At 65.9% G+C, this 24,006-nt stretch overlaps 1 protein-coding gene and 1 long non-coding RNA gene across 3 annotated transcripts; one reads left to right on the top strand and one right to left on the bottom strand.

Annotated features, from left to right (window-relative positions):
• Positions 1-442: 442 nt before the first annotated feature.
• On the top strand, positions 443-23,414 carry CHID1 (chitinase domain containing 1). 2 transcript variants are annotated; one of them, XM_067747848.1, is made up of 13 exons: positions 443-562; positions 3,155-3,308; positions 3,817-3,966; positions 4,225-4,357; positions 4,913-4,957; positions 5,733-5,839; positions 6,253-6,314; positions 9,160-9,252; positions 14,299-14,400; positions 14,931-15,086; positions 22,787-22,867; positions 23,044-23,086; positions 23,242-23,414. In XM_067747848.1, exons 2-13 carry the CDS (start codon positions 3,198-3,200, stop codon positions 23,338-23,340), a joined length of 1,182 nt encoding a protein of 393 aa, XP_067603949.1. In that variant the 5' UTR covers positions 443-562; positions 3,155-3,197; the 3' UTR covers positions 23,341-23,414. The 2 variants fall into 2 exon arrangements, with proteins under 2 accessions (XP_067603949.1, XP_067603950.1); XM_067747849.1 differs by lacking the exon at positions 443-562 and adding an exon at positions 650-674.
• On the bottom strand, positions 15,082-19,322 carry LOC137229817 (uncharacterized). The gene is made up of 3 exons (XR_010945865.1): positions 18,921-19,322; positions 17,165-17,368; positions 15,082-16,383 (listed from the first exon to the last, which is right to left on the bottom strand). It is a non-coding gene; the product is annotated as an uncharacterized lncRNA (long non-coding RNA).
• Positions 23,415-24,006: the final 592 nt, after the last annotated feature.

Here is a 24,006-nt window from a genome sequence, read left to right as displayed (position 1 = left end):
GTCGCAACGCGGACGTCGCACCGGGAGCCCAGCCCTCCACCGAGCGTGCGCTGCCGGGGCGTGGGGACCGCGCGCTCCCCCGAACCCAGACCCCCGCGCCAGCTGTCGAGCGTGGGCGTTAGGTTCCCGGGCGACTCCGGGTCCCGCGGAAGGCCGGGGTCGGCGCGCGCCTCTAGATCCTCCCATCGCCCAAGTCTGGACCCCACCCGCCCCGGGCGGGTCTCCTCCTTTTCGCCCGCTTCCTCGCCCTGGCCAGTCCGGCCCACCCCGCCCCTTTCCGCCATCATCATCAGCCCCGCCCTGTCCACCAGGCTCCGCCCCGCCCCGGTTCCGCCCCTCGACCTCGCTCCGCCCCCATTCCCGCCCCTCTGCCCCGGCCCCGCCCTCCCCGTCTAGGCTCCTCCCCTCGGCTTCCCCCCACCCTCCCTCTCGGCCCCGCCCCCAGCGTGTCTTGCGTGGCGGCGGCCCGGAAGCTGGCGTGGCGCGGCGGCGGCGGCGTGCGGGCTTTCTGAGGCGGGACTTCCGACGGCGTTCGCGAGCGTCCGGTCTCCGGGACATGAAGGTGAGCGCCGCGGCGGCGGCTGGCCGGGTTGGTGTTCGCGTCCCGCGTTCCGGCGTCTGCTTCCCCGCCTCCTACGGCCTCCGTTCCTCTCCGCGGAGTGAGCGCGCGGGGGGTGCGTGTGAGAGCAGGAGGCGCGGCACGAGGGAGAACGGGTGTGACAGCGGTGTGGACGAGAGGGAGTGGTATGAGCGGGTGTGAGGGAGTGTGACAGTGGGTGTGACAGCGGGTGTGGACGAGAAAGGGGTGTGACAGCAGGTGTGGACGAGAGGCGGTGTGTGAGTGGGTGTGACAGCGGGAGTGGACGAGAGGGGATGTGAGAGCGGGTGTGAGTGAGTGCGTGGAAGAGCGGGTGTGGACGAAGGACGCGGGGCGGGAGCTTGCGGGCGCGAGCGGCAGCACGTGGCGTGGCCGGCGTGGGGCCGGGACCCGGGGCACGATGGGCCGCGCCGGGCTGGCTCCTTCTTGACCTCCACCCGCTAGTATCCTCCGCTCCCCGCTCCCCCTGCGCGTGGCAGGCTGCCTCAGGGTTCCTCCGCTGAGGGAACAAGACGGTGGCCCACAGTGTGGAGAGAACCCGAGGTTAACGTCCGCCGGGGCTGGGGTCTTCCTGCTCTTACGACGCCTTCACTTCCAAGTGCACTCGGCCCTCCCCGCAGGAACACAGCTAGCTCCAGAATTTGTGCTCACGGGCGAGAATCTGTGACGGACCTTACCCCCGCTGTGGGGACGGCAGCATTCTGTTCACGGGACAGTCGGCTCGGAGTCCTGCCAGGTGTTGGTGATGGTCGCTCAGGGCACGATGGTCAGCATTTCTCAAATTGCACATCACTGAGCAGAGACGGGTTTGATGGTTTAAAACCAGTATCTTAAGAATGAAGTGGAGGGCTTCCCTGGTGGCGCAGTGGTTAAGAATCTGCTTGGCAACGCAGGGGACACGGGTTGGAGCCCTGGTCCGGGAAGATCCCACATGCTGCAGAGCAGCTGGGCCCGTGCACCACAGCTACTGAGCCCGCATGCCACAACTACTGAAGCCCACGAGCCACAACTACTGAGCCTGCATGCCACAACTACTGAAGCCCGTGCGCCTAGAGCCCGTGCTCCACAACAAGAGAAGCCACCGCAATGAGAAGCCTGCGCACCGCAACAAAGAGCAGCCCCCAGTCACCGCAGCTAGAGAAAGCCCACGCACAGCACCGAAGACCCAACGCAGCCATAAATAAATAAATTTGTAATAAAACAGGACCCTGCTGTGCGTGTGCACTTTGTGACGTTTGTACTAGGGGGTCATGAGCACCGTGGTGCCCTCCGTATTCTGGCGTCTGGGAGTGCAGGGTATTAAACAGCGCTGCAGTGAGCATCTTGGAGCGTTTTCGACAAAAGTGGGATGTCCCCCAAAGTGGGATTTTTGAAAAAAAAGAAACACATGTTGGAAAGTATAATATTTGTGACCACGTTGTCACCCGAAAAGGTCTGATCAACATGAATTCTCAGGAACAGCTCTGAGAGTGAAGCTGCCCCAGGTCGTCAGGTCGCATCAATCTGTTAGTCCTTGCCAGTGCCTGGGGGTGGGGGGACCAAAACGCACAGCTCGCTGTCTTATCTCAGCGTCCGTTCCTTTGGTTGCTGGTGATGGTGGAGGTGGGGTCTGTGTGTTATGGGGGGGTCTGTATTATGGGGTGTCTGTATGTGACACCTTTTCACGTCCTTTCTGTATTTTATAGTGGGGCATTTTTTATTGGAGTGTTTTATTTTCAGTTTGTAAGAGTTCTTTGCGTGTCATGTGTAGATGAGGAATAGAAATTCATTGTCAAGTATGTTCCAAGTGTTTTCTTGTTTTGCGTATTATTTCTTTAAATTTGCTTTTCGTTGGGACTTCCCCAGTGGTCCAGCAGGTAAGACTCCGTGCTCCCTGTGCCGCGGCCCGGGTTCGATGGCTGGTCAGGGAACTAGATCCCACATGCCTCAACTAAGAAGTCCACATGCTGCAACTAAAAGGTCCCACATGCCACGACGAAGATCCCACGTGCCGCAACTAAGACCGTGCACAACCTAAATATTTTTTTAAAGCAAATAAATAAATTTGCTTTTTGTTTCCTAAGTGAAAGCTTCACGTTTTTACGTAGTAAACTCTATTGATGTTTCCTATCATAACCTTTACTGTTGCTGACTTAGGTGGAAAAGCCTCCCCTCTCCAGCCCTTGTCCCTGAGTCTACGTACACAGGCACCCAAGTTTTCTTCTAGTCCTTTCCATAGCCCTGTTATTTTGCACTTAAGCCAGTAGCTCGTAGCCAGAATATTTTTGGGTTTGAGGAGGGTGGAGAGCCAATCTTTTCCTAGTTGGCCGGCTGTGGTTAGGGCGGCCCCGAGGCAGTGGGGCAGGGCTCACCGGCCTGCAGCAAGGAAGGCCCTTCCTGGGTGTCTGAGGGATGCCAGGGCCCAGCGGTGCTGACAGCTGGACTCTGGCCATTGGGGCTGGCTCAGTGCCCAGCTTAGGGCTGGGAGGCCCCAGGCACCATTAGGACCATTGCTGCAGTAGGCAGAGGGGACACCCTTCCTGCTGGGGGTCTCCACGGGCTCTGCTCTCTCTGCAGCCCCCTGGACCCCGAGGTTGGACCCTGCTGTGACACGCCCACCATGCAGGTGCTCCTCGGCACACTCTGGCTTGCCCTGGCCTGCGGCTCTGTTCACGCCACCCTGTCAAAGTCAGATGCCAAAAAGGCTGCCTCGAAGACGCTGCTGGAGAAGGTAAGGGCAGTCTGGAGATGGGCCAAAGGGCTGAGCCATCGCGCCTCCTTGCCCGCTGGGGCTGTGAGCCGAGAGCTTGGCCTCTGGGCAGCCTGCGCTGTGCTGCCCCAGGGCTCTGGCTGGCTGGCCTTGGCGGGAGCAGCTTCTGGTGCTGGGGCCCGAGGGTGCGCCTGCCCCCGCTGGGCCGACCTTCTGTGACGTGCCACGTTTCCGCCCTCACCCTGCCTCGACCCCTGCGCTCTTCCCCGCTTCACTGAGCAGATCAGACAGGAGCCACGCCGGCTTTGGCTGTGTCTTTGTGCCTTTTTTCTGGGGCAGCCCTGGGGAGGCGAGTGAGTCTTCGGGGCCTGTCAGCTCCTCAAGGCAGGCCTTTCCCTGCGGTCTCCTGCTCAGCAGCTCCGTGTTGATCCTGGGACACACCCCTGCTGAACAAGAGGACCGCTGCTGTCCCTGGGCTTCTGCCTGGGGACGAACCCTCAAAGCTTTCTCCCTGCTCCTTCTGTTTCAGACTCAGTTTTCAAGCAAGCCCGTCCAGGAGCGGGGTCTGGTGGTGACAGACCTCAGAGCCGAGGATGTGGTTCTCGAGCATCGCAGCTACTGCTCAGCGAAGGCCCACAAAAGGCATTTTGCTGGGGACATCCTGGGCTACGTCACGCCAGTAAGCCGGGCCCTGGGGTGGGCAGGGAGGTCCCAAGGGCAAGGTGGCTGCTCAGGTCTGTCTGCGTTCTCACCTCCCCTGGCCGCTGCCGCCATGGGGGTGTGGCGGGAGCCATGCCTCCCAGAGGAGTGGCCGGGATCGCGCCAAGCGTCCTGTTCCCCATGGTGCGGGCAGCCTTGCAGTGCCCCCATCCCAAGGTGGCCTCAGACCCTCTGCCCCAGCTGCAAGCAGGCTCACCCATTCTCCGTTCTCTGCCAGTGGAACAGGCACGGCTACGATGTCGCCAAGATCTTCGGGGGCAAGTTCACCCACGTCGCGCCCGTGTGGCTGCAGCTGAAGAGGCACGGCCGTGAGATGTTTGAGGTCACGGGCCTTGACGACGTGGACCAAGGTGCTCGCCCCGCTGCTCGTCTGCGCTCACCCCAGGGGTCTGGGAGGGTGTGAGTGTGTGCGAGCGTGGTGCCTACCTAGCATCGACCCGCATCCCTGTTGCCCTTGGGGGTTTGTACACAGCGTCCAGGGAGGAGGTGTCCAAGACAGTGTCCAGGAGGGCGCGAGGCCTGGCTGTCCTGACAGCCATGTTTTGCACTTGTGTTTGCACAGATGTCCTCCCTTTTGGGTTCAGAGAGAGGAGGTGTTAGCTGGTGGTGGGGCTCCCCGAGCTGGGGGGGCAGTGTGTTGGAGGACACGGCCGGGCAGCGTCAGTGCCTGGCCCCTGGATTCCCCTCAGCTCTGAGAGATGGTCCCAGGCGCCTCGGAGTCGTCGCCCCCAGAGCAGCCACTTGCCCCTGGCCCTGGCGGTCCTGCAGGGGGAGGAGGGGCAGTGCAGGGCCCGCAGACTCTCCCCTGCCCCCCTCCCTTTGTTCTCCTCCTGGCGGGTAGGGCAAGTCTTCACGTGGGCAGGCGGCTGTGTCCCCACATTGACTGGCTTCTCCACGTCCTACAGGGTGGATGCGGGCCGTCAGGAAGCAGGCCAGGGGCCTGCGTGTGGGTGAGTCCAGTGGGCCTGCGGGGTCAGGGCTGGGGGCCCTTAGGCCATATGACACGGGTGGAGGTCCTGGAGCTCCCTGTGGGTGGGTCAGTGGCCCCGGGGTCTTCACACCTGCCTGCCTGGTAACCCAGGCTGTGCTGCCTGGCACGTTGGTCACTGTCCCAATGGCTCAGAAGTGAGGCCGCCCCAGCCCGGCATTCATGGCCCTCAGTCCGGCCAGAGCCCTTTGGCCCTCCCGCCCACCCAGCTCAGCCCGCCAAGGCCAGCCCGGCTTCGCCTGTGGTCCTGCCCTCCCATCGCTTCCTTCACCCAGGAGTGTTTATCGAGGGCACCTGGGGGCTGCGCCCAAGGGTGACGCTCACCCTGCCCTGCCCGTCCTGGAGCTCGTGGCTGGCGAGGAAGGGACCCATTGCCAAGTGCAGTGGGGCTGGGGAGGGAGGCTTGGGGGTCTAGGGGCACATAACAGCTGAACAGGAGGAAGGGGGCCTGCAGCTGGGCCAGCGGGGAGCCGGCGGAGGCTGGTCCAGCCGGAGGCAGGCAGGAGGCGGCGGGCAGGCCAGCATCCGGGCACTCGGGGGCCTGGTGTGCCGGGAGGAGAGGGTGCGCACCTCCGTCCTTCCCCAGCGCCCCCTGGTGCCCCTCCCTCACCCAGCCACCTTGCACTGGGATGACCTCACTGGGTGCCTGGCTGTGGTCACTCTGCTCTGGAGGCCAAGGGCCAGCCTGTGGGCAGGGCCGGCACAGAGGGTCACAGTCTCTGCGGGTCTGTCCCCAGTGCCTCGGCTCCGGTTCGAGGACTGGACGTACGAGGACTTTCAGAATGTCCTGGACAGCGAGGACGAGATAGAGGAGCTCAGCAGGACCGTCGTCCAGGTGGCCAAGGTGACACCCGGTGCCTGCACAGCCACCACCAGCTGCCGTGGGCTCCCTCTGGCCACCATGCGTCTCGGGGGCAGGGGCTTCCCTTGGGCAGTGCCCAGCTGCCGGCTACCCTCCTGGGAGGGAACCCATCCTGGTAGCTGGTGCTGGGCTGCGGGGAGGGGAGAACCCTTCAGGGCCCTGGGGTCAGGTTTGGGGGAGGCATACCAGTGGACAGGGCACGCGAGAGCCCCAGCTCCTCTGCTCCTGGCTCCTCTGGGGACCCCCACGCCGCCACCTTCAGAGAGGGGCTTCCAGGCCTGCAGCCTGGCCCTCGGGCTGAGGCCTGGTTGGGTGGGAGGAAGCGGGGCTGCCTCTGCGCCTCCCTCCCACCCCTTCCTCCTGGGGCCCTCCTCAGCAGCCCCCGTTCCTCTCAGAGCCAGCACTTTGACGGCCTGGTGGTGGAGGTCTGGAACCAGCTGCTGATCCAGAAGCACGTGTGAGTGGGCTGTGGGCAGCGTGCGGGCCCCCAGGGGTCAGGAAGAGGCTGGAGGAAGGATGTGGGGGGACCTCGTGTGGGAGGAGGGCCTGCTTCCCACAGTCTGCACCTGGGGGTGGGGATGGCACCCCGAGAAAGTCGGACAGTGGCTCCAAGAGGCCCGGGGGCAGCTGCGGGCAGGTGACCAGCTGAGACACCCACGTGGTTGGCCTGATGGAGCCCCCAGGGGACTTGGAGAAGAGGTGGCCGTGCAGGGCCAGGGGCCCTTGGAGCAGGTGGCCACAGAGTCCTCTGGGAAAGGGATCTGCCGCCCAGGCCCACGGGCTTTGCGTCAGCCGGCCTGGGAGGATGCCGCGTGGTCCCCTCGCAGCGTCCACCCTGCACATGAGGCTCACAGCCAGAGTGACCCGGCAGGGCGGGAGAGGGGCAGGTCCCCTGCAGGAGCCGCTCTCCTGGTTCTGTACGTGTCCCAAACCCCTGGGGTAGCCCTGGGCAGGGCTCCTCTCCTACCCTCCTGCAGCTGCAGGCGGTGCTCTGCCTGCTCGGAGACAGCGTCCGTGGGGTCTCCTGCCTCTCAATGCAGGGGGATGCGCATTGTCAAGGGGTCTGTGCAGGGGGACAGGCCTCCTGCCCGAGACCCAGAGGAAGCTGTGCATGGAGCCAGGCGTGCCGGGGCCTCTCTGCCTGGGTGGGGGTAGGGAGACTCCACTATTGGCCTCGGGAACAGGGGTGGCCTGGACCCAGGCCCCCGGCCACGGTGCCTGCTTCTCGGTGCTCAGACCCCCGCCCCAGTGGGTGCTTCTGAAAGGCTCCCTCTCTGTCCACCTGCCCTGGGAGGGCCCCAAGGCTGGAGCTCAGGAGGAGGATGGGTGGAGACAGCCAGGCTGAGAGCATGGAGGATACCCACGTCTGTTGGGAGCCGACGCGGCACCTGCACGTCGGGGGCCCTGGCTTTTGGCCGAGAGACAATCCCCCCACCCCCTCGGCTCTGCCTCCGTCCTTGCTGGGTGGTGGCCCTGCTGAGGAGGCCTTATGGCGCCTTCTGAGGAGGGGGTGCAGCTGGGCAAGGAGGTGCCGGAGCAGCCGGCAGCGCCTCCGTACCCCGGGGGCTCCTGGCGGGGGGCCCGGAGGAGGGCGGAGGCTGGCCAGCCTGGTAGATGGCTTTGGACACTGCTGCCTGGGAGCTGCTTCCGAGGACAGGCCTGGCCGTGGCGGGCATGACAGGGGCGTCCGTGCTCCTGTGCCCACTTGTCACCCTCTTGAGGCTTCTGTTTCCTACCCAAAGCGCCAGGTCACCCTGGGAAGGCCTGTTTGGTGTGATGCGAGGCAATGGCACCTTGTCCACGTGCCACCCTGGGCTGCGGGTCCCCCAGGCCCTCTCATGAAAGCCTCCCGGGGAGGAGCGTGCGGGGCTGCCCGGCGCTGGCGAGAGGCCCGTCTCCTGCATTCACACCGGGCGAGCGGGCGGGCGGGCAGCCGAGGGGAAACCCCAGGGACTCCGTCCCAGCAGACTGCCCCCGGTCCCCACCGAGCAGGTGCTTCCCCTGGGCCATGAGGCCGCCTCCCCCCTCTCACAGAGAGGCAATCCCCTGGGTGGTCCCAGAAGCCAGGAAGGCACCCAGCAGTGACAGGTGCTGACAGCTTCTGGCCTCAGGGAGGTGCCGGCCCCCTCCAGCCCGTGTGCTCCCCCGAGGGCGCCCCTGACCACCTACAGTCAAAGCCAGAGTGGAGTGACCGGGATCGCTCCCGCTGAGTGGGGGCCACCTGGGAGGCTCTGAGAGGCTGCCACAGTCCAGTGGTCAGTGCGCACCAGGCCCCATGGCGGCCTTGGCAGGATGACTGGCAGCTGTGCTTGCCCCACCCCCTTGCTCTTTGCGGACTTGCTCTGGGCTGGGGGCCGGGGCAGCCCCTCTGACCCTCCTGCACTTGGTAGTGGCGGGGAGCACTTGCTGCCTGTTCTCCAGACGGAGGGGGCTCCTGAGGGGCTGCAGCGAAGGACCCAGGTCGGTCACTGGGCCCACAGCCTCCCAGGCACGGTGACGGTGGCCTCCGGGACTGGGGTGTCCTGACGAGTGCTCCCAGGTGGTGCCAGAGCCACTGTCCCGCCGGACGTGCTGCCCGCCAGCTCTGAGATACTGCCACCTACCACACGCCTAGGGTCCAGGCGACCCCGTGACACTGCTGTCTCCTCTGCCCCCTGCCTGGTGGCCCGCTGCCTGCAGAGACGCTCCCCCGCCTCCAGGCACTCCTGGTCGAGCACACGCCGGTGCCCCCTCCTTATTTCCCCCTGGGGCCAAGGCACACAGAGTTCTGCATCCCGGTGTGTGCAGGGCCGGGGGTGGCTGTGCGAGGGGGCTGGGCCGGCCGCCACCCTGGGGTGGGAGGTCAGGGCCCCCTGGGCACAAGGCCTCATCAATGGAGCCGCCCCAAAGTCCTCATTTCAAGGCACCTCCCGGGTGCAGCAGGGCTCTCAGCACGGCCTGAGGTGTTTCGTGGCCCAGGCTGACCTGGCCACCAGCAGGCCAGCAGGCCAGGTCCACATGGGTCCTTCCTGACTCCCTGCCCGGCTGTGTGTCTGGGAGGGTCCAGAGGTGATGGGGCACCACACCGATCCCTCTCTGCTCTCCACCCTACTCTTGTGGGGAGGGAGGGGGCTTGAGTGTGAGGAAGGATGGGGGCTGGGCAGGCAGTCTAGGTGGAGGGCGATCCCCGCGGTGTCTTCCAGGCCCCCTGGTGCACCCACCCGGGAGCCCGTACCTCCAAGGCAGAGCGTGGCCGTGAGGGGCGTCTGCCTGCAGCGGGCCTTGGCCCAGCTGCCCCTGACCTGTCCTCTGTTTCTTTGCAGGGGCCTCATTCACCTGCTCACCCACGTGGCCGAGGCCCTGCACCAGGCCCGGCTGCTAGCCTTCTTGGTCATCCCGCCCGCTGTCGCCCCTGGGTAAGTGCCGTGCTTGCTGGCCAGCCCCGTCCAGGTACACGCTGGCCACCGCGTGTGTGACAGGGGTCCTCATCAGCACACTCGGACACCTCGGTGGCCTCAGCGTGCCCTCGTGCGTCAGCGGGTCAAGGCTGCGTCCTTACACCTGAGCGCTTGACACCGTGTCGTTTAGACTCGCTCCCCGCCCCCGCTGGTCCCTGGCGAGGCCCCGGGCACTGCGGTGCAGGGCCTGTGCCGCTTTAGGCCCCAGGAGGTCACGGCTCCCACGCTGAGCCCAGCTGTTCATATCCTGCCTTGAGATGAGGGCTTGTGCCCAGGGGGCCCTGACCTCCCACCCCAGGGCGGCAGCCAGCCCAGCCCCCTCGCACAGCCACCCCCGGCCCTGCACACACCGGGACGCAGAGCCCGGTGAGGCAGCTCTTCCAGAACCCCCGGGACAGGGAGGTGCGGGGCCCGAGTGCCAAGTCAGGTGGCCTGGCTCCCACGTCCAGCCTGTGCTGGGCGCGGAGGAGGCCAGATCGCACAATGAGGACTGAGGGCAGCTCAGAGCCAAGTGGCGGGTCGATGGCGCACAGAGGCCCAGGGGTGCTGCCTGTGCTCTGCCTGGTCTCCGCTGGCTCCCAGGGCAGCCTGGGCCCTCAGTGCACTGCTCTGGAAGGACCGCTGTCCATGCATCTTGTCACCCCGGCTGTCGGCTCGCTCTGCAGCGCGGGCCAGTTAACAGGAGCGGGTGGGCAGCTCTGGGACCCGAGCTATCTGGCGACCCTGACGCTCACAGGCCGATAGCCCCACACAGAGGAGCCTGCGGGCGCTCCAAGGCCAAGGCCGCAGCCACCACAGCAGGCACCTGCCGCTCCCAGGTTGGCTGCCCGCCCTTTGCTTGGCCCTCGTGCCCCCAGAGCCCGCACACGTCACCAGAGGCCTGGGCGGTGGTCCCACCCAAGCCCAAAGACCTCGGCCTCCCTCCCGACTCTTCTCCCCATCTTTCCAGGGCCCTCAGCCTCGTGTGTGCTCCTGTGTGCAACACACGCGTGTGATAGGCTGGCGGTAGCAGGGGCCGCCAGTCCTCCTAGGATGGGGGGCCCCGTTCTGGAAGAGCCAGGGGTGGCAGACACTCACAGAGCCTGTGGGCTCGGCTGCAGACGTGGGCACCCGTTTCCGGGGTCTGCTGGTTTCTGTGACGGTTCGGGGAGGGGTGCTGTGGCCGATGGAGCCCCAGGTGCCCTTTGTAGTCAGGGGCCGTCGGCAGAGACAAGCTCCTCGGAAGCTGGGGCAGCCCTTCAGTCTTGGCTGGGGAGAGGTTGGTTGCCTGGCCGGGGGTGGGACCCAGAGGCCTTGCTTGCAGCCCCTCCCTGCTGACACCCCGCCACTCCCCAGGGCCTCGGGCCTCGCAGCTTCTGACCGGAGCAGAGAGCAGACTCCCAGCCCATGTGCTGGAGAGTGTGTGTGTGTGGAGGGGCTGGTCTCTGGGCTTGGCCTGGAAGGGCGGGAGACACCCATGGAGGGGCTGGTCTCTGGGCGAGGCCTGGAAGGGCGGGAGGGCTTGGGGCAGGGTGGGGAGCGGCTCTCTGACGGGCGCCCTCTCTGCCCAGCCGTCTAGCCTGAGCTCCTGTCCCCTAGGCAGGAAGTGGATGGTGTGAGCCAGGGCCGCTCTCTCACCCTGCGGTGGCCAGGAGAGGAAGTACCCTCCACCCGGCAGCCGAGGAGGTGACCGGAGGGAGGAGACCGTGGCCAGGGCTGGAGGCACGGGTCCTGGGCACTGCCGCTGAGCTGTGGCCTAGTCTGGCCTGCCCCTGCTGGCAGCCAGGGGTGTGTTTGGGGGGGGGCTCAGGCCTGAGCTGCATGCCCCCGGCTGGCGAGCAAGCCCTGCTCTCTCCAGAGGCTCTGGCGGCCTCGGAATTGGTCTCATCGTTGACTTGTTCTGCCATGCTTCTGGCTAGCAGCCCCAGCAGAGGAGCCAGGGAGCCGTAAACAGTCTTTCTGGGGTTTTCTGCAGCATCAGTCGCCTCACAAAGGCTGCGCTGCCCCCCACGGGAACAGCCGCCCCAGGAGGGGCTGTGTGTGCTGCGCCAGGGCCGGCGCGCCTTTGCTGCTGTGCGCCTTGGCCTGGGGCCTCCCTCCAGGGGCTGCTGGCACAGCGGCCATTCTGACCTTGAGCCCTGCTCCCGAGGTCGCGGCTTGGCCCCCATTGACGTTCCAGCACCAGTCAGCTGGTTTAATCAGCCCTGGGCCGTCCTCGCTCCGGAGGGGGCTCTGAGTTAGTTCTCACCCCAGCTTCTCAGGCTGTATCTTCTGAGAATCCAGCACTCCCGGAACCCTCAGGAAAGTACTGGCCTCAGGCATGGAGGGCTGGCTTCCTTCCCAGGACCTGCCCTGCGGTGAGCTCGCATCCTCACAGGCAGGTGCCCACCTTGACGGGTGCTGCAGCCACCCCCGTGGTTTCCCATGGTTTCGGGCAGGCCATCTCCCCACAGTCAGGAAGGAGATGGGTGGGGGTCCTTCTCTGGGCGAGCCTCCTCGTGTCTGGGGGGAAACTGTCTAGAGCAGCGGTCCCCAACCTTCTTGGCACCAGGGACCGGTTTCGTGGAAGACAGTTTTTGCACGGGCAGGGGCGGGGGTGGCTCAGGCGGTAGTGGGAGCGACGGGGAGTGGCGGATGAAGCTCCGCTCACTTGCCCACTGCTCGCCTCCTGCTGTGTGGCCCGATCCTGACAGGCCGCAGACCAGTGGCAGTCCAAGGACCGGGGGTTGGGGACCCCTGGTCTATAGGCCACGCCGTGTCCGTTGTCCGTGACCACGTGGAGAGGGGAGGCCAGGCCACATGACGTCTACCAGGGCCACCTCATCCTGCAACGCCCCGAAGAGACACGGGCGCTGCCCTAGCCCCGCCTCTGGCAGCTTCAGGGTCTCGGGGGGAAGGATCCCGTGGGGCAGGCTGGCCTTCTGGAGGGGAGGGGTGCCTGCAGTCAGACGGGTAGTAACTCAGTGAGAAGCACCTGGCAGCCCCGGGTGCCCAGACACGAGGCGTGGCCAGAGGCCATGAGGTGGTCAGAGCCTTGGGAAGCAGAGGGGCTGGTGGGCCAGGGCGGCCCCTGCAGCCCTTTGGACCGTGCACTTGATGTCGGCAGGAGCCGCGGCCCCCAGCGCAGTGGGCGCAGGCTGCACAGAGCAGAGCCTGCCTCTGACGGGGCTGCAGCTGAAACCAGCAAAGGTGACGGCTCGGGGAGTCGTGTGGGATGGGAGCCTGCACCAGGCTCCTCCCCGAGCAGCGGACTTCTTGGAACAGTGTGACTGGGAGAAGGGGCTTGGAAAACTCCATTCTCCCTGGCCCCCGTGGCCATTGTTGAGAGTGTTTGTCTAAGAAATAATCGGCCAGTGAAAGTAAGGCTGTTTGCTGTGCTGAGCAGGTTTGAGCAGAAGGGTTTCTTTTTATGGGGTGAGTGAGGCCAGCAGGGTAGTAGGCCTCCTGGTGCCCGCTCCCCCCGCTGAGTTCGTTGCTCCTGCCCCTCTGCCTGCCTTAGTCCTGTCCCTCGCCGGCCTCCCCTTCACACCTGGTACCAGCACTTCCAGGACCCCTGGGGGTGGAATCCCCTCTCTCAGTTGAGCAGGGAATGTCTCCTGGAAGGCCCCGGTGCTGCAGTGACCAGGACGTGAGGCACAGGGGCATACTCCCTGCTGGGCCACTGAACTGCTCCGCTCGCAACCCTGCCTTCCCTTGTGAGCCATCGAATCCAGAAACGGTAGGGCTGGGTGTCCATGGGTTCCTGAGCGAACGTCCACCTGAGGACGGGTGAGCTTTTGAATTGTGGAAACATCTTCCTGGAGCTGATGGCATCCGCTCTTTGTGGGGTGCGCCAGGCCCCGAGGTCCCAGGCCCTCCTCACACAGGCCCGTCTCCATCTCGGGCTGAGCCGGGAGGAAAACGCCGCCTGCCGGGCCTGGCGCCTTCTAGCTGACTTTAGAGGGCCGGTCTGGAGTGTGGCCACAGGGAGCATGGTTGTCACTGCCCGGTAGGGCATCTGCTCCCCAGGTGTGTCCCCGAGCTCCCTGCCGCGGCAGGTGCCCACCACTGAGTGTCGCTTTACCCCCTCGGGGGCGGGCTTTGGGGTCCTGGGGTCGCTTTACCCCCTCGGGGGCGGGCTTTGGGGTCCTGGGGTCACTTTACCCCCTCGGGGGCGGGCTTCGGGGTCCTGGGGTCGCTTTATCCCCCTCGGGGGCGGGCTCTGGGGTCCTGGGGTCGCTTTATCCTCCTCGGGGGCGGGCTTCGGGGTTCTGGGGTCGCTTTACCCCCCTCGGGGGCGGGCTTTGGGGTCCTGGGGTCGTTGGCTGGTGCTGCTGGTCGTCAGGTCCCACAGGTGCCTCATGTGTCGGGGGGACCTGGGCCGGGCTGCCTGGACCCTGTGGAACCAGTGACAATGGCTCAGGTCCACACGGTGGGCCCCCCTGCCCCTGCCCAGGGATTGGAGGTGCTGGCTGAGAAGAGGGATTCTCTCTCTGCTCACATGTTGGGGGGAGCAGAGGGCCCCGACCCCCCTGGGACAAGGCTGCAGTTCTAGGGGCTGCTGCAGGCAGAGCGGGTGGGCTAGCAGACCAGGTGTGTCTAGCAGACAGGGCACCTGGGCTCCCGCCTGCCCCAGGCCTGAGGCCTTGGGAGGGAGGGCGCTCTGCTCATAGCAGCGTGCTCGCAGCTGAGATGAAGCGGGGCTGGCCTGGGGCACCTGTGCCCACGTATGGATGGGCCCTCCCGGAGCTGGGCTAACCGCGGTCTCCAGTGCACTGGGCAGGAGGGGAGCCGGGCCTCTGCTGGACCTCCAGCAGCAGGCTCTGCCTGTCAGGACCCAGCTGCGGGCCATCCCCTGTGACCGAGCGCTGGGCCACTCTGCAGGGAAAGTGACCTGAGGTGTCTTCCTGGCGTGGGAGGAAGGGGCGTGAGCTGGGAGCCCACACGGCCGGCTTGCCGTGCCCTCTGCTGAGCCCAGGTGTCAGCTGGGGTGGGGCTGGAGGGGCTGTGCGAGCTGGGTGTGGTGACCACGCCGTCTCACTGCAGGACCAACAAGCTGGGCATGTTCACACACAAGGAGCTTGAGCAGCTGGCCCCCGTGCTGGATGGCTTCAGCCTCATGACCTATGACTACTCCACGGCGCAGCAGTGAGTGGGGGCACCCCGGGGCCCCGTGCGCTCTGGCTTGGCGCAGAGATGCTCCCACGACCGGGGTCCTAGACGCTCAGGCAAAGTCCAGCTTCCCACGAGCCTGCTCAGGGCCACGCTTTGTCAGCTCGCAGTTCCAGGCACAGGAAGGGCCCGGTCTCGTCTTCCCAAAGCCCGCAATTGGCCTTGCATTGGGCGACCTTCTCCTTTTTGGAGTCACGTGACACAGGGCAGCGGGCACCCCCATGGGAATGCCATCCCGGGCTTCCATCCACGCCTATGCGATCCTGGCCGCCACATGGTGGCTGTGGTGCTAGGCCTGCCTCGCTGCCCAGGAGAAGGTGCTCCTGTGGCCGGGGGCGTCGTGCTGCTGCCTCTGTCCATCCCAGGCTTCACCTGAGCCTCTCAGCTGACTGCAGGGGCCCGCCTGTCTGCTGCCGTCCTTCCCACTCCGTGTGTGGGCCCCACCCCAACCTGGGGCGTCTGAGGCCTCTGCCTGCTGCTGAACCCACTTCTCCTTGGCCCCGCAGGGCCGGCCCCAGCGCACCGCTGTCCTGGGTGCGAGCCTGCGTCCAGGTCCTGGACCCCAAGTCCAAGTGGCGGAGCAAGATCCTGCTGGGACTCAACTTCTACGGCATGGACTACTCCGCCTCCAAGGACACCCGCGAGCCTGTCATCGGGGCCAGGTGAGCCAGCGGCTGCCCCAAGCCAGGTGGCTTCCTGTGCCGTCTGCCACGGCACCCTGTGTCAGGTGTGTGTCTCCCAGAAGTGAGGGGGTGCGGCGAGGAGGAGGCCTGGCAGGGTCTGACCACGTACCAGGCGCCTGCAGGGTGCTGTCCCAGTGCCCTCTCTTCCCCTGGGTCGGCGGGGGTGCGGCCCCCATCTGGCCCGAGCAGCACGCGGCCCCCCGGCCTCCTCTCCTTCAGCCTGAAGGACGCCCTTTGTGTTGCTTGCTATGCATTTCTACCAGTGTTGAATCCTCTTCCGTTTTATCTTGCTGGGTTTTGGGGAGATGTTTGTGCCGGATGTGGGGTTCTGGGTTGCCAGCTTGTTCCAGGACCTCGACGGTGTTGCTTCGCCATCTTCCCGTGCGTTCTGTCCCACGAGACACTCGTCACCCGGTTACTCCACACGTATCACCGCCGAGCACCCCCGCGCTCTGATCACCAGGTGCCTCCACGCAGGCTTCTTTACATTTTTGCCACCTGGTTTCCGTTGAGTTTTTTAGATTTGTGTATTTATCCTTTTTATCATACGTGGAAAGGTTATAGTCTATTTTTTCCAGGATTTTTCTTGTCCCTCCCTTTCTCTTCTCTTCTTCCGGGCCCGTGAGTACTCGTGTGTTAGGCCAGTCTGTTTGTCCCCCCATCCGCTGACACTCATTTTATTTTTTTGGCCTCTGTTTTCTTCTGTTTAGTTTTCCTTGCTGTCTTCAAGCCCACAGACCGTTTCTTGGTCGCGTCTCGTCCGGGGCTTTTCCTTCCCATGTGTCGTAGTAGCTCTCTTGTCAGGCAGTACGTTTGGGGCTTAGCCTTTGCGTGTCCTCTCAGCACTGTGTGAGACCGGTTGCCTGGCGTTGGGCCCGCCTGGGGTCCAGTCAGCACTGTCCCCTTCCCGTGGTCCCGTCGAGCCAGCTCTCCGTGGGCCTCTGCTCCGGGCTGGATGCTGTGAGTTTCGTTCGCTTGGCTAGGTGTTGGGCATCTGGGGTTCCTGACCCTCTGCTTTCACTCTGGGTGCCGTCACGTCCCCTGGACACCAAGAGTTGTACGCTTCTCTGAGGGACCTGGTTCCGTCAGAAGAGACGGTCCCGAGGCTGTGACCTGAGCGCGTGTGCCCACTGCTCCCCACTGTTTGCAGGGTCACCTGCAGGCTTGCTTGCCGCAGGGACACGCGTGTCAGCCCAGGCAGGGGTCAGGCGCCGAATGCCAGCTGCCCGCCAGGCTGTCCGCGCCCGTCGTCCACAGTGACTCTCTCAGGTCTGCCCTGGGGGAGAGACAGAGGCTGCTGGGTTGGCCCGTGCCTGGACTCGTGGGTCCTGGAGGGCTGCTCCCGGCCTGCCCCCACAGTGGGGCGGGGCTCCCGTTTCCTGGGTCCCTTTTGTGCTGGAGGCAGGGCCTCCAGGACGAGGAGAAGCGGATTGGGCCCCTCCAGGGGTGGGATGTCGGAGTCAGCCGTGCCTCCCCGACCCTGCCCGGTGCGCACAGCTGGTGCTAGGGCCTGGGCTCCAGCGCAGGCCTGGGAGCCCCTCCTCCCTGGGGCCTGCCCCTCTGCTGGGGGAGCCCTGTGGATGGCGGGAGCCGCGCTGGCGGGCGCTGCCCTGGAGCAGCCCAAGCCTACCCCATGTCCCCGCAGCAGAGGGGCTCTCGGCCCCCGGTGCCTGTGCCTTGGATCCGCTCCGCCCATCTGTCCTCCCTGTCATTGCTGCTGTCTGTTCTTTGTGTGCTGCCCCGTCCCCACCACAGCCTTTCCAGACGTGGGGCTCCTCGGAGCGTCCCTGACAGGGTGCCCGGCTCGGGGGGCATCGGGCAGAGCTGCCTCTGGAGCTCGGGCTCCCAGCACCAGGCCCTAGGGCTTCAGGAGCTGGAGTAGGAGGGCGTTTTCTCCTGCTGCAGAGGTGGGGTCAGTAGCCAGGGTCGCCCGCGTGAGGCAGAGCCAGAGGGACCCGGCGCCCCACCTCTGCTCCAGCCCCCGGCTTTGCTGGCCCGGGCCTACGGGCAGGGCAGGAGGTGTTGGGGCCTACAGGCAGGGCAGGAGGTGCCACCACCTCTGCTCAGGCCGCCACACAGGTACCACGGCCGGGCTTGAGCCACAGAAGTGTCGTCTCCAGCCCTGGAGGCTGGAGTCTCAGACCCAGGTGTGGGCAGGGCTGGTCCTCCTGAGGCCTTCTCTCCTCGGCGTGTAGACAGCCGTCTCCTCCCTGTGTCCTCACGGGGTCGTTGCTCTGTGTAGGTCTGTCTCCTGACTTTCTCTTATAAGCACACAGTTTTGTGGGGTTAGGGCCACCCCAGGGTACCTCAGTCATCTTACATTAAACATTTCTTTAAAGGCCCTACCTTCAATTATAGTCACATTCTAAGGTTCTGGGGGTTAGGACGCAACATATGAATTGGGGGGACACGGTTCATCTCTAACACCGCCTGAGGAGTGAAGAGCTGTAATTTCTTTACTAAATGTGGGCCCAGCAGTAGCTCATGAGGTGGAGTTTTTGCAGCCATTAACCCAGCTCGTGGGGCCCGGCGACAAAGGCACCACACGGCCCCTGCCGGTTCTGAGGAGGGGCTGGGAGGCAGAGGGGGGAGTCTGGTTATGAAGATGTGTGTTTAGCGAGAGCACAGGTGCGCACGTACACACACGCATACAGGCTGCCCCCAGCCAGGGACGGAAGGCTGCATCGCCTCATCCGGGCCCCACCCCAGCTGAGCGTGTCCCCCCACCAGACGTGCCCCCACTGATGACAGCCAGGCCTGGAGGCAGAGGAGGGAGGTGGGCCTGTGCCGGGGCGGTAGAGAGGCTTCCCCCAGGCCCGGGGGCATGGCTGGGCTGTGTGTCAGGGACCGCCCAGCCCAGACCTCCTGGAGTCCGCCACCCACCTCACCTGGACCAAGCAGGTGCCGGCTCAGCAGGGCCGCCCAAGGGGCCGAGCAGGCTGAGTGCCGGGTGGCAGGGCCGCGGCTCCCCCCCTCGGGGCACATGGAGGTCAGGCAGCGGCACCCGCTTGGGTCCTACCCGGTGAGTTTGTCCTGTGGAGGGGCTGAGGGGGGCCCGGGTGGAGTCGACAGGCCCGTGAAGGGCTGACTGCTGTCTCCGGGGGTCGCGTCGGCATCTGGGGGGTGCCATGGTGTGGGGATGCCCGGAGTCCCCCCCATGCATGGGCGGCGGGGCTGCTGCCGGCCTGAGCTGGGGAACTGGCACGTCGCCGAGCTCCTCTCCTCCCCAGGCCTCAGCCCTCCCACGGAATGGGGCCGAGTTTGGACGGGTGCAGTGAGACCAGGTCTGGCGGCTCCCGGACGCTCCTCATCCCGTGGTGGGTGGGCCCGCAGGACCCCCCACACCCGGCGCCCGCACCAAGGCTTCACCCTCCCGCGGCCCGAATGCCCCCACCCCACCGCTTCCTCCTCCCTCCCAGGGCCCTGGCCGGCCATCTGCCGCCTGCTGCCCGCACCCTGGGTGAGCCTTGGACAGGGGGTGGGGCCCCCGGCTGGCCCCTGGGGTTGCACTTGACCTCCTTTGTCCACAGCCTGATTTCTTCCAGCCCTTCCCCGGTGGGCAGGGCAGGGTTGACCCCTGGGCTCAGGGCCTTGGGGCTCTGGGGGTCATGGGGAGAGGCCTCTCCCAGGGCTGGTCAGCAGCCCTCCCCCTCCCAGGGCCAGGTAGTTCGGATCTGGGGAACCAGATAGGCAGGCTTAATGAGGCCGCCTGCGGGTGGATGCCTATTCAGGGGAGGGAGGAGAGGGGAGGGCTGCCTCTGCAGGGGGTGAGCGTGTTCACCCAGGTCCGGCCCCCCCAGAAACACAGCTCACCAGGATGCACCCCTCAGCCGGTCTCCACCCCGGAACTCACTACAACAGCCTCTGTCCCTGAGCAGATGACAGGCCAGGTGTGAGGGGCAGGTGAGCCCCATGGCCGCCGGAGTCTCTCCATCTCTTCCGCTGACAGAAGCTCAGGCCAGCCTGGCCCAGGATTATCTGCTCTCCCGTCTCAGCATCTCCAGCGCTGAGACCCTGGCCTTCTGTGGCAGGTGTCCCCGGCCCCCTCAGGCAGTGGGGGATTAGCGGCCGCACCATCTGCTCCCTCGCCCGCCCCGCGGAGCAGGGGCGGGAGGCTGGCAGCTCTGTCAGGCCGGGGCTTGGCCTTCTGGCCTCTATCAGCCAGGCCCGCCTTCTGTGCCTGCCGCAGGGGGAGGGGCGGAGGGCAGGCTGTGTGTGCACATTCTGGGTTCTCCACTGACCCCCCAGCCTCTGTTGGCCTTCCCTGGGTGACAGCAGACCCCATCACGACCACGGCCAGGCTCCTGTGTGCGTGGCCTCGTCACTTCCCAACTTTGAGGCGTCTGGGCAACTGAGAAACACCCCAGGAGGGGCCAGGGCTCCCCCGCCTGCAGGCTCACGTCACCCCACGTGCAGTGCTGCGTGCTGATCCGTGGGTCCCCATGGCTGCCGAGCCCCCATTCTGGGAGGCCCTCCCACTGCCCTGGCGGCCAGGGTGCCCGGCTAGTCCCGTGAGTGCCCTCAAGCCAAGTGTGCAGCCATGCTCCTGCATCTTTGGGACCTACAGCCCCACCCCGCCTGGCCTCTCCTGCCGCTGCCTCCCAGGGGCCTCAGGAAGAGCCAGCCCCAGCAGAGCACGGCCAGACGGACCCCCGAGGGCAGGCCGTGGCTGGCAGAACCCTTGCCCCTGCTCAGAGGCCTCTTTTAGGGCCAGGACACCAGAGGTCAAGGGCACAGAGGCTCGGGGAAGCTCTCCCTGTGTGTCCTGTGCCGGGGTCTTGCTCTGCCTCGGGGCGACTGGTGGCGCCTGGTCCCAGGGCTGCCTGTCGCCACTCCCCCGTGGCTCTGGGCCTTCTCCGTCCCTGCGCCGTGCTCTTTACTGAGGTCCTTTGCTTTTTCACTGGCTTGTGTGATCTCGGAGCCTGTCCTGGTCCTCTCCAAGCATCCTGCTCTTGCTTCCCAGCCGGGGTCTCCCCATGCACCTTTGACCCTGCCCGCTTTCACAGTGCCTCTGCTCAGGGTATCTGCCAGCCCTTGTGTTGGAGGCACAGCTGGGAACGGTCCCACTGCTTGCAGGTGGGGGCCTGGGACCCAGGGGTGGGGGCACCTCCTTACGTCACCTGCAGCGGCACCCACTGGACCCCCCGTGTGGGCCTCCGGCGGCGGGGCCCTACCCCTTCCACACGCCCCTTTCCGGCCCAGCCTGGGAAGGCCATCACCAGGGGCCGTGGAGTCCTGGCTGCATGCTGCAGGGGCTGCAGGGGAAACCGGGTCAGGCGGACCGCCCTTCTCGGTGCCCAGGAAGGTCACCTGCCCAGAAGGTGGGCCAGCAGGTCAGGTGCCCCCCGGGGCATGCCCAGCCCAGGCCCTCAGGCCGGCTCAGAAGCAGTGCCATCCGGGGCAGGCTGCAGCTGTGGGTCACGCTGCCGGCGGCCTCTCCACCCAGGGCACACAGGTGGCTCAGACTTGGCCAGATGAGGTCAGGCCCTTCAGTTCTCGTGGGGTCACAGCGGAGAGCGCAGGGCACCGCAGGCCCCGCCAGCCGAGGCAGAGGCCTCGCTAGGCTTTCCTCCTGGGGCGGGGTGTCCCCTTCCTCCTCGGCCCCCCCAGCTCCCTTCTTCCCCCTCACCCACACCTCACCCACACAGCCTGATCACCTCTCTTCGGCTGGTCTCTGCTCACTCCTCTGGAAACTGGGGGACGTGCACCTCGTCTCGGTGCCCTGAATCCTCCACCCACCTGTTTGGTGTGTCTTCGTCTACGATTCTGTCTGCCATTCCTTGAACCCTTCACTCCAAAGCCCGAGAACTTTTTTGAGTGGGGGCGGTATGAGTCACGCACCGTACACCCCCCACTGCAAAGCGCACACCTGCGCAGCATTTAGTCCGTTCTCAGGGTTGTGCAGCCACCACCTCCAATTCCAGAACGCTTGGTAGCAGCCCCCCACCTCACCCCACCCCTGGGGCACTAATCTGCGTTGCCTGTGGACTCGTCTCGTCCGGACATTTCGTGGAAACAGAGTCACCCGGCGTGTGACCGAGGCCTTCCGCTTTAGTTCAGGGAAACGCTCAGGGCCCATTGGTACCGATTCCCTCCGTTCATCCCCACCCCGCCCCGGCTTCCTCCTCCTCCCAGGCAGGCCCCTGCCACCCCGACCCTCAGCGCCCGTGGCCCTGCTCTTCCTCCTGGACCGCCTGCCTGGGAGCCCCCTGCACAGCTGTCCCTCTGCCCCCACCCTGGCTCACACCCCACTCTGCTGCTCCACGTTCCCGGGGCTGCACCCAGGCGAGTGTGAGGGCCTGTGTGGTCCCCGCCCTGGCACCGCCAAGCCTCGGCCTTCAGAGGGGAGGGACCAGGTGCTCTCAGGGGTCTGGCTGAACCCCCAGCCTCAGCCGCCCCCGCAGCCTCACCACCTCCAGCAGGTAGCAGATTTTGAGGGGAAGCCCCGGAGGAGGAGTGCACAGCCAGAGCTCCCCAGATGTGAGGGCCCAGAGCCACCTGCCCGCCAGCATCTGCCCTGGGCCTCGGGGGCTCAGGGACAGGCTGGGTCGGGATGCCTCACCCTTCCCCACACATCCCATCCCCGCACATGCCACACCTGTCTCAGCCACGTAGCCGACGCTGGATCAGAAGCTGCAGGTGACATCAAGCATCCCAAGAGCGTTGTGCTAATTAAGTATAACGCAATAATCTTGGACGATTCGAGCTGGTTGATGGGGGGCTCTGTCCAGCCCTGACCCACTGCCGATGTGCAAGGTGCAGCCTGGAGCACCGCAGCCCCCTCCCTGGGCCCAGGCTGCAGGTCTCCGGCCTGTCTGGTCATCGGCTGCATGCCAGGAAGACACGGGGTGAGCTGGAGACCCCAGTTGTCCTGGCCATGCGGCACCTTAGGCACCAGCCTGTCCTCTGTGTGTCCTCTGTTGGGCAGGGAGGGATTCTCAACCCCTGCTCCTGGCAGTGAGGTGGGGCCTGCCGTGGGCTTGGGGCAGCTGTGTCCACAGCAAGGAGGCAGGCTGAGAACAACTTGGCCTCTGAAAGGGCCCGGAAACCACTGCCCTGGACTGTTGTCCCCCAACCCCGGGGGCGGGGGGGGGGGGGGAGTGCCGAGGCTGCCCCCAGTTCTCGTTCATTCTCAGGCCTGCAGCTGGCCCCAAATCTCCTCCGCAACTGCAGAAGTTGCTGCTTCTCCTGCAGCAGGTGCAGTCTCCCTCAGGCCGACCCCAGGAGCTCCTGCCCGCACCACCGGCCCAGCAGGCGCTGCGCCCACAGCACGGGGTCTGCGCTCCACCCGCACGCCATGCCGCCAGCTCAGGGTGCGGCGTGAGCTCTGAAGCACGGCCACGGCCTCTGCTCACGTCTCAGCAGCCTCTCGGGGTCTCTGTTCTCCTCCTACCCCCAGTGAGGACCCGGCTGCTGCAGCCTTGGCCCGGGTGTTCCAGACCCCGTCCCATGGTCCTGCTTCCTGACTTTTTTTCGTGTCTGGCCACACACGTGGCCCTCCCACCTGGCCCAGTGTGCTGCAGGCACTCCGCAGACCATCGGGGGATGGGATGACACCCCGCATCCTGCTGCCCTCTGGTGGCCTCACCCCTTCCGTGAGGGCAGAGGCCACCTCCACCCTGTCCAGGTGCTCGGGTGGGCAGGGGAGGGCCCCCACACCCACACCCGGCCTCCCCCAGGTACATCCAGACGCTGAAGGACCACCGGCCCCAGATGGTATGGGACAGCCAGGCCGCAGAGCACTTCTTCGAGTACAAGAAGTGAGTGTCCGGGGGCAGCCCCAGGTGATGCGGGCCTCGAGCTCGGCCTCTGCCCCTGAGGGCCAGCCTGGCCCGAGGAGGGGCACCTGAGGCTTTGGCTGGAGGGGGGTGGGGCTGGGAGGAGCAGAGGCAGGTGGGAGTCGGGCTGGCGGACTGAGGGTTCTGCTGTCTTGCAGAAGCCGCGGTGGGAGGCACATCGTCTTCTACCCGACACTGAAGGTGCGTGTGGGTCCTGACGCTGGGCATGGGGGCAGCAGACACAAGCCCTTCCCCAGCAACCCTGGCCCTCAGCTTGGTTGTGGTGGGCAGGGGTCGGCAGGTGGCCCACGGTGGGGCAGGCGGGCAGGGCGGGGCCGACACTCCCACTGCTTCAGTCCTTGCAGGTGCGGCTAGAGCTGGCCAGGGAGCTGGGCGTCGGGCTGTCCATCTGGGAGCTGGGCCAGGGCCTGGACTACTTCTACGACCTGCTGTAGGCCTGGCCTGGAGCCGGCCTGAGCTTTTCCAAGAGACAGAGAGAGTGACAGGCAAAATACACTCTTCCATTTTCCGTGCTGTGTGCGCTGCGGCCTCGGGCGGGGTCAGGGCGGCCTGGGACCCCAGGCTCCTCATCAGTGATGGGGCGGGCAGTCCGGGGGGTGGGGGGCAGCAGGCCCTGAGGATGCAGGCCCCTCTGGCCCAGCCCTGGCTGTCTGCCCGCTGGTGGCCGGTGACGGCGAGACCCACAGGCTGGCAGGGAGTCCTGCACGGCCTGCAGATCGCTGTGGGTTTGGAGGCTCCGGGACAGCCCCAGGCTCCCCGACACTTAGACACTCCGGTGGGCGTCACCCCAGGGCCGTGCAGAGGGGCCCTGGCCTCCCCCTGCAGGTGCTGACTCAGCTTGCCTGCCTGGGAGCCCGATGGGCACCACACAGCGAGGGCGGGGGCACCACGGCGGAGACCGGGGCTCTGAGAGGCTGGCCGTGTCCCACGGTGGTGCTGTGGGCTGTGTGGTCACTGCGGAACGACAGCTTGCCGCAGGCCCACTGCCTGCTGGGAACGGCCATGCTCCCAGGAGGGAGCAGTGGGAGAAGCCCTGGGTTGCCAGGAGTTGAAGGACAGCGGACCCCAGCCCTCGCCCCCTCGGTGGGCCCGCTGGCTCC

Source organism: Pseudorca crassidens, chromosome 9 (assembly GCF_039906515.1).
Source record: "Pseudorca crassidens isolate mPseCra1 chromosome 9, mPseCra1.hap1, whole genome shotgun sequence".
NCBI lineage: Eukaryota > Metazoa > Chordata > Mammalia > Artiodactyla > Delphinidae > Pseudorca > Pseudorca crassidens.
Note: the sequence above shows the minus strand (reverse complement) of the source record. Positions and strands in the feature narration are given on the sequence as shown.